We start from the raw sequence: 11008 nt of genomic DNA, 5'->3' as shown, positions 1-11008 counted from the left end.
CCAGGTGTAGATCTAAATCTAAAATTAGACCCGGACCCAGACCCAAACCTACACCCGGGCCCAAACCCAAACCCAGATCCAAACCTAGTCCCAGACCCAGAACTAGACCCAGATCCAGACCCAGGGCCAGACCCAAATCCAAACCCAGACCCAAACCTAGTCCTAGACCCAAAACTAGACCCAAACCCGGACCCAGACCCAGACCGAGACCCAGAGCCAGACGCAAACCTAATCCTAGACCTAGAACTAGACCCAAACCTAATCCTAGACCCAGAACTAGACCCAAACCCAGACCCAGACCCAGACCCAGGGCCAGAGCCAAATCCAAACCCAGACCCAAACCTAGTCCTAGACCCAAACCTAGCCCTAGACCCAGAACTAGACCCAAACCCAGACCCTAACCCAGACCCAGACCCGAATGTAGTCCCCTACCCAGACCTAGACACAGATCCAGACCCAGACGCAAACCCAGACCCAAACCCAAACCCAGGCCCAAGCCTAGACCCAGACCCAGAGCTAGTCCCAAACCCGATCCCGCCTGGCGTGGCGGTGGCAGGGCTGGCTGTGGTGGCACCCTCACGCAGCCCTCGCACCACGCTCCCTGTTGCAAAGCAGCCCTGTCCCGGAGGCGCTGGCCGTGCTGTGACGGCCGCCGGCCTCCCGACATGGCAGCCCTCCCTGAGGCGGCAGGAGGGACCAGCGCCTGCAGCCTCGGGACGCCGCTCGCCCCTCACGCCTTGGCAGCCCCACAGGCCCCGGGCCGCCCGCCCCGCGCCCCTCACACCCTGCCGCCATTTGGGGCGGCCGCCTTGCCTCACGGCTCCTACCCCACCCAGCAGACCCCATACCGCACGTCCCCGCCCTCGCTTTCCTCTAGAGGGGGCGAAGCAGCCGCCTTCACGGAGGTCACTGTCCTCCCTTCGTCCCCCCAACCAGATTTCCTCCCCGCCAGCATCTTTCACAAGAGACCCTTGCCCAATCCCCCGCCGGCGGCGGCGGGGAGAAACGCCTTTCCTGCCGCCATGCCGCCGGGCTGCTCCCCGGTGGCTGCGTTGACCAGCCCTCCGGGCAGACATTGAGATAAGTCTCTAAAGTGTCTCTCCTTTAGTGGTGAAAAATGCAAAATCATTCAAAATACAAATAGGGGATAAAAGGGGGTCTAGTGGCAAGGGGTCCCCAGTGGCTGTGGAGGCCTCAGCCCCCTCGGAGCGGGGCTGGGTCCCTCCTCATGGGGTCATTGGGACACCTGGGGCTCGCCGGGCCGGTGGGTGAAGACGGGCGCTGGGCTGTGCCGATCCGGCCGGCAGCCCCCCGGGGCCTGCGGCGGCTGCCAGAACCGCCTGGATCCCCCGGTCTGGCCCTGAGCCCCGGCTGCGCAGGAGCTGGTGGAGATAAAAGCATCGGCGGCTGGTGGGGGGGGCTGAGGCCTCACAGGATCTTTCTCCGGGTGCTCTCGGTACAGCGGTTCAGGATGAGGTCTTTGCTGGGACGGGGAGGAACAGCAGGTTGAGCCTTGGGCTTGTTCTCCTCTTGCTCGTTTTTCTCAACTGTGGGTAAAGCAGACGTACAGATGGGTCAGAGCTCTCCACCACCCCAACACCTTCATGTGAACGTTCAGAAGCTTCCTAGGTAACAGCCACCAAAGCTCCTGCCTCTCCTCCTGTCTCAGCCGCGTGTGATGGTCTTCCTGGAGGTCAGGGTGGTGGGATGAGCCCACCAGAGCCCGGCTGGGAGCTCTGCTCAGGTGGGAACCCAGCTCTAGGTCTGTGCGAGGAGCTGCTCTCCCTCGGGATGGTCATGGATCCCACTCAAGGATTACCAGATCTAAAGCGTCTACCTCAATAGCAGCCTCCTTCTTCATGCAACACTTCCCTCTAGGTGCTTTGCTGACAGCTAACGAACATGATAATGGTAACAGCAGCACAGATGAGGTTAGGTGCACAGAGGAGAGCACAGGTCCTAAATGTGGGCTGACCTCCCAGCAGGACCATATTCTGCTCCTTCTCTGTCAGACCTATAACCAGAGGTAAGAAACCTCGTTGAAAAGAAACATCTCCCTGCACACGCTTTCCCCACAGGAGAAGGGTGGACAGGCAAGGTGTGACCTCCACGTGTTGTCCTGCTCCAGCAACCAGCGTTGGAGGGCTCAGGCCATGCCTGCAGGACTTTGTCCAGGGCAAAGGCCCCGTTGAGACTTACTGATGACATTGGCCTTGTTTTGGAAATTTTCCTTCCTGTTCCTCCGGCTCTGGATGTACTTCTTGCTGTTCCTCCTGTAGGTCTCCTGGCTGATCTGCTTCCTGCTCTGCTTGTGGATGCTCTTTGCGTTTCGGATGGTGGATCTGCAGTGAGATAGAAACAAAACTTTCCGTTTCTGTGCTGGCAGCTCTCCCACCACGCACTTTCTCTCTGAGGATTTCCCCCTCGCGCTTCCTCCTCTGCCTCACCCAACCCCCAGTATCTGCTTTTCGGTTTTGCCCGGTGGAAGGCAGCGGGTAGGTGCCAGCCCTCGAGGGCAGCCGTAGGTGAGACGTGAGGTACAGCCTGTTAGGAGGCAGCCGGAGTGGTGCTTTGGAAGCAAATACTGAAGGGTGAAGCCTGAGCACAAGTCTGGAAAGTAATGATGGGGATGGCGAGGTAGCTTGGGCCCAAGGCTGGAAGGACGAGATGGGCATGAGGCTTACCCAAGAAAGCCCTGGAAGTGATCTATAGCTCTACGCTATACATACAGCTTCTATACTGGCTGCAACACTGAGATCCCTGGTGTGGGGTTTGGCGTGGCTCCCTGCTGCCCAAGGATCAGTCCCTGGGCCAGGGGAGCGGAGCTGGGGTATGCGTCAGCGCGCACCTGAATGCGCGGTGTCGAACCCACGGCAGAGAAACTACTGAGAGAAGTGAAAGGCTGAGCAGCCTGGGGCTGTGCGGCGGCGTGCTGCCGCAGGGGAACCCCCAGCGTCGGGGACCGTCCCCAGGCAGGCAGACGGAGGCCACCGCTTTGTCTTCACTACCAGGGCATGACCGAGGTGGCTCCTGATGTCCATCCCGTGGCGTCGTCCTCCTGCTCTGCTCAAGACAACATGCCCGTCTGCCTTCAGCCCCTCCCTGGTCTGAGCACGCACCCCATTTTGCAGCGAAGCTCTTGCCCGCCACGGCAGGTCACCGCCTTTGCAACAGGGCTCAGCCTGGCTGCCAGCACCAGCACCGCAGGGACAGCATTCAGTCCTTGAAACAGGCCACCTCACTCCCCCAAGGGTATCAGTGAGCATCACCGTGCTCAAATAGGTGGATTTGGGCCATTTTTCACCGGCTCACACTTAATCCGTGCTCCAGCAGAGCTGGATTTTTGAGAGATTTTATAGCAAGGCTGCTGTGTTTTCTTGTAGGGAAGAAAAGATAGAGGCAAGCTCTGCCCTTCCTAGCAGTTTTCTTTGCATTGGAGTTAATGAGTTATTATTGCTTTTTATCTTTTTAATCAAAATAAAATCCCTTCCATTAGCTCAAATCCTCCCATCAGATTAGGCCATTTGGAAACTCTGATTAGTCAAATCTCTCCTCGCTTCTCAAAGATTCAGTGGATGCACTTAGGAAATAAGAAAAAGGCCAATTTGAAAATTAAATGAGATTAGCCCAGAAAAGAAACTTTGCAGAAGGACAAGGAGAAATACGCCTGACTGGAGGACCTGCTGGAGCAAGGATCACGCAACCCTGCGTCAGAAATGCTGGGGTGCTTCGCCACCCGTGGAAGTCGGGGATCACAGAACTATTTTTGCTGCAACCCTGCAGGATCTGCCTCCTGGTCTGTCTTTGCCCTGCTCACATCTCTCCTGGGCAGTTCCTCATTGCCAGGGCAAGCAAGGGACACCACAAACCACTGTCTGGTTTCATTTCACCCCCCTCGAAGAAGAGCTTTAGTCCTCCTCCCCCCCACCCAGGGCTTCTCCTACCTCCGCGGAGGAGCGCTCCGGTTCCTCAGCTCACTCTTCACAAAGCTGTTCGCCTCCCCGGCTTTCTGCAGGTACATGGAGGGGTAATAACCCGTGGTTTCATCCTTCCTGCAGTGCAACACAAAGCAACATCACTTGCAGACTTGGCTCTGCGACCACCACCTCCTCGCCCCTGTCCCCAGCAGGACTGCTGGTGCTGGGTGGGCTATTTCTTCTCATGTTCATAGAATCATAGAATCATAGAATCATTAAGGTTGGAAAAGACCTCTAAGATCATCGAGTCCAACCATCTACTCAACACCACCATGCCCACCAAACCATGTCCCTAAGCGCCTCATCTACACGTCTTTTAAATACCTCCAGGGATGGGGACTCAACCACGTCCCTGGGCAGCCTGGTCCAAGGCCTGACCACTCTTTCAGTAAAGAAATTTTTCCTAATGTCCAGCCTAAACCTCCCCTGGCGCAACTTGAGGCCGTTTCCTCTCGTCCTATCGCTGTTACTTGGGAGAAGAGACCGACCCCCACCTCGCTACAACCTCCTTTCAGGGAGTTGTAGAGCGATGAGGTCTCCCCTCACCTCCTCTTCTCCAGGCTAAACACCCCCAGTTCCCTCAGCCGCTCCCCATCAGACTTGTTCTTGTAGGGATGGGGGCTTCAACTGTCCCCCCACCTTGTGTGCCTGTGACTCTCCCGAAAGTGTGGCTTGAGTCCCAAAAGCAAGTAGGTAGCAGACAGAGCAATGGCTCACATCTTTCAGGGTCTCACCAGCTCGTGTTATCTCCCCTGGGGGTTTCAGTGGGCTCCCGAAGCATTGCTCAGGGCCTCCTGCCAGACACCCCGTGTCTCATGAAACATGGGCTCCAGAAACACTCCCTGGTCCCCGGCCCGTCTCCCCCTCCAGCCCAGCACACCTGCAAACACCAGGAGATCCTCGCGGACCACACTGGGCGCAGGCTGGGGCAGGAGGATCCCCAGGGTTTACAGCCACGTCATGTCCTGCTGCGAATGCGCAATCTGTGACTCTCCAGAGCACAAATGCAGCTGGGGTTCCCCTCGGGAAAGCCCGAGTTTGCAGGGCAGGCCAGGGCTGGGATGAAAGCTGAGGTTTTGCAATGCAAAATATGCCAGAATACTTGGAGGCAAAATAACAGATATTTTTTTTTTTCCACCTGCCTCTTTCTTGGATATTTCTGAAGCCCTCAGCAGAGGAAGCCCCAGCTGCAATGTTTAACGTTTGACAAAGCCACAGGCTCCTAAAAGCAGCCCTGCAAAAGAAAGTGCTGGGCAGCAGCACCAAACAGTCCGTGGCTTTCACAGCCCCGGTGCAGAGAACCGGTGGTTCATCCCTTCCCTCTGCCCGAATCCCGCTTGCCTGATTTGTTCGTGGCATGTCTCACCTGATGACCCACCAGCCGTCGAGGAGCTTGTGGATGACCTCGATGGTATCACCCTCCCTGAGGGTCAGCTCGTCCTCCTCCACGGCCGTGTAGCTTTTCTGGACAATGTACTGCTCACCTGCACACAAAATCGGGACAGCAGGTTGTGTGCTACCACGCCAGGGCTGGGGCTGATCCTCTCCAGCTGCTGAGGAGAGGAGGCACCAGAGCATCTACCCTATGTTTTAGGCAAGACCCAGGGTGCTTCAGGTCTCCAAGTTTCGATTCAGACTTCCCCCAGCCTTGTCGGTGCCCGTGGCTCATCCCAGCCCCTCCAGCACCTCTCCAGGAGAAAGCTGGTGAATGCAAGCAGTGGAAGTACACCTATCTCTGCTGAAGAGCATGTTTATAATTCGGGTGATTAAATGAGGAAGAAGGAAGTGTTGTGCTAATAGAGTCTGTTGCAGTGTTTTGAAAACCACAAAGACGAAGTCTGGAGAGCAATCGGCATGATCTTCTGCAGGATCCTCCCTCTGCTTCGTGTGATAAGGCCCCGCGGTCGTGGTGGGGCGATGCGGCGGGCTGATAAGGACAGCGCAGAAGCCAAGCGCTGGGGAAAGCCTGCGCCTCGGTTCGGATGCTGCACCGTGCTCCTTTGCTAACCCAGCAACTCAGCATGCACCCAGCTAGCTCAGGACAGCCACCGGATGAAGGCGTGCATCTGCGATTAGCCAAAACAAGCATCTAATGCTGAGTTGCACGGGAGGTTGCTAAGGTCACGGGAAGTTCCTGATGTGGAGATTAAGGCACTGAATATGAGATTTATCCCTTCTGGAAGCTTCTACATCAACTTCTCTATGCCCAGCAGTCTTGCTGCAGCGTGGACTGCCCAACGGGGACCTTGCAATGAACCATCCCAGCAGAGAGCAGCGGCAGGCTGTGCTCTGGGGCACACCCTGGTTACCCCAACATTTTACCTGCATAGTTGGGCTCCTGCTCTTCAGACTCATCGGGACCATCCATCGGCTCCAGATAGGCAGCTGGCACCCAGCCCCGTTTATTCTTCAACTGGCAAAACCACCAGCCTGCAAAAAAAGCAGCCATGGGCAAGAGCAGAGGGTGTTGTGGGGGCACCGCGGGGTCACCAGCACCCGGCCGGGGGAGGGGCAGGCATCCACATGGCCTGGACGGAAGGGACGGTGCCGGGGCTGGTCTCTGTTTACATGGTGCAACCAGGGAGCTTGGCCAGTTCATCCTGTTTCCTCCCGGGCAGCAAACCTCACAGGCTGAGGCATGCGAGGAGGTTGCAGGGTTTTCTAGGATTGCCCCACACCCTCCCCGGCCAAAACCGACTGTCATGTGGCTCCATGGCAATGTGAAACATCCCCCAAGGGGGTGGGAAGCACCGAGAGGCTCAGTGCTGCTGATTGCATTTGCTCGGAGCTTCTCCTCTCCATCAGGAGATCCTGATACAACCGCCTACCCTTGAACACATGCACCGGCGTAACTAACTCGCATGCTGCGTTCGGACACGAGGTGCGAGGGCAGTCCCCATGCTGAGGTGGTGGCCAGGAGGGGGCTGGCCCCTGGGGGCTCTCCGGAGGAACGGACACATACCGCTCTCACTCTTCTCCACAACATCCACCATGTCCCCGGCTTTTAGAGCCATCTCGGATTTGGAGCTCTTCTCGTAGTCAGCGATGGCTCGGTAGGTCTGCAGGACAATGGGGCCCGTGATGTCTGCGGGGGAGAAGTGAGAGTCGTTCCCTCTCCCGGCCCCCGGCGCAGAAATACCCTATTTCAGGCAGGCCAAAAGCAGCCCCAGGACAGCCCGAAGTGCTCTCCCAGCCTCTTCTGGTCCCAAACCAGCTGGATCCCAGGGACAGGGACTCATTCCCCCCAAGGCTGTGGCTTCCTCCCAGCTGCAAGCTCTGGCACAGAGACTGTGCTCTCCATCAGGGCATCTGCCGTGGGATGGCTGCTGCTCTCCCAGCCAGGCTTTGCTGCAACCGAGGCAGCCGCTTGCACCCCTCCGAGGCCTCTTACCGGTGGGGTTTTTCTTGGCATCCTTTGGCAGGAGGAACACCTCGGGCTTCGTGATCCTAGACGGGTCAGAGCAAAGGCAGCTCAATGCCGACCACCCCTCACCACCGGCAGCGGTGCCCTCCCTGTGGGCTGCTGCCAGCGCCCGGGGCCGGGGACGCAGGATTTCCCCCAAAGCGGCAGGCGGCTGGACTCACTGGCTGTCCGTGACGGGGTTCGTGTCGTCGGGACGGACCTTGAAGAAGTTGACCACGTGCAGGCACCGGGAGATCTTGTGGGGCAGGTTGACCAGCGTGTAGCAGTACTCAGCCAGCGTGCCCTGCCTGTTCTGGGTTGAGCGCTGCCCGTCAAACCACTTCGGGGCTGGGGGAGAAGGGAAAAAGCAGACAGAGTGCCCTGTTTTTACGAATTTCCCAAGCAGGCTGCTCTGAATCATTAATTTTGCCCTGAAAACGAGTGGATTTGGCCCCAGGGTGCTGCGTGGCTGCGTGATGCCCGTAAGGCAAAGCTCTGCAGGAGCGTGGCCCGGTCTCCTCCCTCGCTGCTCTGGCCCCGGCCGAGGCAGGCACCATGTGCCCCCCGTGCAGGGGACCATGCACGGTGCCGAAAAATCTGGGGAGAAGCTGACCGCAGGGCCACGGCTGTTTTGCAGAAGTGCTGCAGCCACGGGTTCCTTGTTTCAGCAGTGCGGCTGGGGAGGCGAGCGTGGTGCAGCGCCCAGCCCAGGTGCCATGGGCAGCGTGGAGGAGAGCGCTGTGCAACTGGACTCATCCCCTGCAGCCCGTGGACTCTTGCAGAGCTCGTGCAAGCCCAGAAAAGACCCTGTTTGACCCCATTTCAGTTACGGGATAACTCCCACATCCATGCTCAGACTAAGCCCAGCTGCTGGGCACAGACTGCCCGGGGCACAAGGAGGGACTCAGGGGACCAGCCTGTGGCCAGGGGAGACATGCACATCCCTCTGTCCCACTGGCCACGGTGCACGTCCTGCAGCAGCCGCTCTTGACCCCAGGCCTCCAAAATGCTGCTGGCAGCCCCGACCCACAGCAGTGTTGAATCCCGTGTCGGGGTGCACGTGTGCGGACAGTGGCACCCCTGCACCCCCCGCAGCAGTCCGATGCCTGCCTTGTCCCCAGCGCTTTCAGTTCCCCAAACAGGACAAGGGTGTTCCGAACAGCCCCGACACGGCGGCGGCAGCTTGTAGGAAGGGTCCCGGGACGGTGGTGTTAGTCTGGGGAGCCCCCCCAGACGCGGCACCTGCACTGCTGCATGGTGCAGGTTTATTCCTCCTCGAGAGGTGTCGACCGCAACCCGCAGCTATTTCTCATGTTACCTTCCTGCCTCCTTTAAAGCAGGAAATTAAATAACAGGGGGAATTTTGCTGACCTGCACCGTGCTTGGGGACAAACCTCTTTGGATCAAGAGTTCATTCCCTGTCATTGAAGACATATTGCATTGCTTCCTCTTACAAAATATCTGTGTTGCCTAAAGGGCAGTAAAAACCGATCCCAGTGATGGTGTCACCAAAGGAGAGCTCAGCTCAGCTCAGCTCAGCTCAGCTCAGGCTCCCCAAAGCCAGACCCTTTGCACCAGGGGTCACAGCGTCCCCGGGGAGGAAGGACGGGGTCTGTGGGGCTGGCGAGTGTTGGGAGAAACCACTGCTGCTGCTCAGACAGAGCTTTCTGGTGTTTTAATTTCAAGCTCGGTGGGCAGGAACAGAAATCGCACCAAACACCTGCACGGGAGGCAGCTGGCAGAGCTCGGCCCGCCGGGGAATTTCCCAACCAGCTGCAATTTCTACTTCAGCCCCCAGCCCCGGCGCCTGCCCCTCACCTGGCAAGTGCGGGATGATCCGGCTCTCCATGTTGATGTCCCCGGATTCAATGGGGAACATCTCCTTCAGCGCTTTCTGTGGAGCAGAGCCAGCCATGGCTGTGAGGATGGCACCGGGGGAGCCCCCCATGGCACCCGCACCCCTGCCTGCATCTTGCCCCCCTTCCCACTGCCCACTGGCACGTGCTGGCTGGACCCCACGGCTCGACACCAGGAGAAACCAGCCAGGGAGCACAGAGCCAGTGGCTCCCCACTTCAAGGGGAGAAGGAGATTGAAGCACAGGGACCCAGGAACCTCTTTTGAACCAGATTTGTTTTGGGGCGATTTCAGCTGGAATTCACCCTCCTCTTTTTCCCCACCCCAAGCCCCGGTGCGCTGGGTCAGGGGCCGGTGCCCACCCCAGCACGACTCACGTGGAACTCGTATATCTCGGTAAACCGGCGGTAGACAAGCTTTTCGGAGAGGTCGTTCCACTTCACCAGGAACATGTAGACCTGAGGGGCAAAGCAGAGGCGCTGCAGCTCTGCAGGTGAGCGGGACCCCGCACCCCGCTGCGGCCGAAGCCCCCGGGAAGCCCCGCAGATATTTCACTTTCAGATAAACTGGGTGTTTTTCTTCTGCCCGCCCCCCAATGCGAGTAGCTCTGCCCAGGCAGCGAGCGAGCTGGGTGCTAGAGAAGCTCAGCAGGGACGGAGGGGGGACAGAAACATGCAGATGGGTGGGAGTCAAAGAGGGAAAAGCCCTTTCCAAGCCTGCGAAGTAACCAAGAGCTTGCAAAGGAGTTGCCCAAAATCTTGTGTGTTCAGGACATTTTAGCCTCTGCCTGCCCCCAGCTCATGCCAGCAGCCATGACCCCCCTCAAAAAAGGATGCTCTTAGGCCCTCGGTCACATTTATCTAAAGAAATTTGCTGGCCAGGCTTTTTACCCCAGCCAGTCCTCGCTACTCAGCTTTTCAGAAGGTCGCTGCGTACTCACATAGTGCTGGCTGGGGAAAAACCTCTTCTCGTAGCCCAGCAGCTCGATGTGCCGGATGAAGGCATCCTCCATAGCTGCTCCCAGCCGCGCCGTCCCGCTCCGGCCCCTGCTCCTGCCTCCCTGGGCGTCCTCTCCTCCCCTCTGCCTTCGCACAGCTCCGCTTTGCCGTTAAAGCCCCTGGGAAAGCGGAAGTCCCGCCGCGATCGTGCCTGTAATTGTTTACCCACTGTGGTTTGTATTGAGTCGGTGTTTCCCGTGGGGAGTCTCCAGCCCGGCCCCTCCAGCAGCTCCAGGGCTGGGGAGGAGGCAGCCTCGGGGATGCCCTGGAGGCACCTCTGAAATCAGAGGACAGCGAAGGTTCAGGGCCAGGTCGGCTGCCCCGGTAGCCAAGTGGCCCCTCTGAGCGCTGACGCTGCCCCGTGATGGCACAGGGTGCTGCAGCGCCCATTTTGCAGCGGGTCAAGGACAGACAAGTGCCTTGGCGATGGCAACCAGAGGAGTCTTTACCCTCTTGAGCAGAGCTGGATGGGCTGAACGAAGCACGTAATGCGCTCCCCGAGCCCAGGGACGGCAGCACCGTCCTCTGCATGGCTGGGAGACCGAGCTGCACTCCCAGGGCTCCTGCCCTTGCATCACCGTTTTCTTTCAGTCACCTGCAGCTTCCCCAAAATCTGCCACCAAAAGGCCCCTGAACCAGCTTCAGCACCATGGCTCTGCTCACTGCCATACCTGGGCACAGGGCTGCATGGGAGCACCGGCCACAGGGGACCCCAGGCATGGGGAAAGCCCAGGGTAGGCTGGAGATGGACCCCTGCTTCCCACTGGGAGAGCAC

The 11008-nt window shown here is 58.6% G+C and overlaps 1 protein-coding gene across 2 annotated transcripts; it reads right to left on the bottom strand.

Annotated features, from left to right (window-relative positions):
• Nucleotides 1-1089: 1089 nt before the first annotated feature.
• NCF1 (neutrophil cytosolic factor 1) lies at nucleotides 1090-10385 on the bottom strand. Of its 2 annotated transcripts, none has more exons than XM_075168998.1 (11): nucleotides 10176-10385; nucleotides 9613-9693; nucleotides 9199-9274; nucleotides 7563-7728; nucleotides 7369-7424; nucleotides 6940-7062; nucleotides 6300-6407; nucleotides 5344-5530; nucleotides 3945-4052; nucleotides 2200-2342; nucleotides 1090-1547 (listed from the first exon to the last, which is right to left on the bottom strand). In XM_075168998.1, the coding sequence occupies exons 1-11, from the start codon at nucleotides 10245-10247 to the stop codon at nucleotides 1429-1431; spliced, it is 1239 nt and encodes a 412-aa protein (XP_075025099.1). In that variant the 5' UTR covers nucleotides 10248-10385; the 3' UTR covers nucleotides 1090-1428. The 2 variants fall into 2 exon arrangements, with proteins under 2 accessions (XP_075025099.1, XP_075025100.1); XM_075168999.1 differs by having other exon boundaries at nucleotides 5344-5461.
• Nucleotides 10386-11008: the final 623 nt, after the last annotated feature.

Source organism: Calonectris borealis, chromosome 19 (genome assembly GCF_964195595.1).
Source record: "Calonectris borealis chromosome 19, bCalBor7.hap1.2, whole genome shotgun sequence".
Lineage (NCBI taxonomy): Eukaryota > Metazoa > Chordata > Aves > Procellariiformes > Procellariidae > Calonectris > Calonectris borealis.
Note: the sequence above shows the minus strand (reverse complement) of the source record. Positions and strands in the feature narration are given on the sequence as shown.

Coding starts and splice junctions, on each gene's coding strand:
- NCF1 (XM_075168998.1), bottom strand. CDS start 10,247: ATGGAGGATGCCTTCATCCGGCACATCGAGCTGCTGGGCTACGAGAAG. Junction 7,729..9,198: donor GATCATCCCGCACTTGCCAG/GTGAGGGGCAGG, acceptor CTTCTCCCCCAG/CCCCGAAGTGGTTTGACGGG. Junction 6,408..6,939: donor TGTGGAGAAGAGTGAGAGCG/GTATGTGTCCGT, acceptor CTTTTTTTGCAG/GCTGGTGGTTTTGCCAGTTG.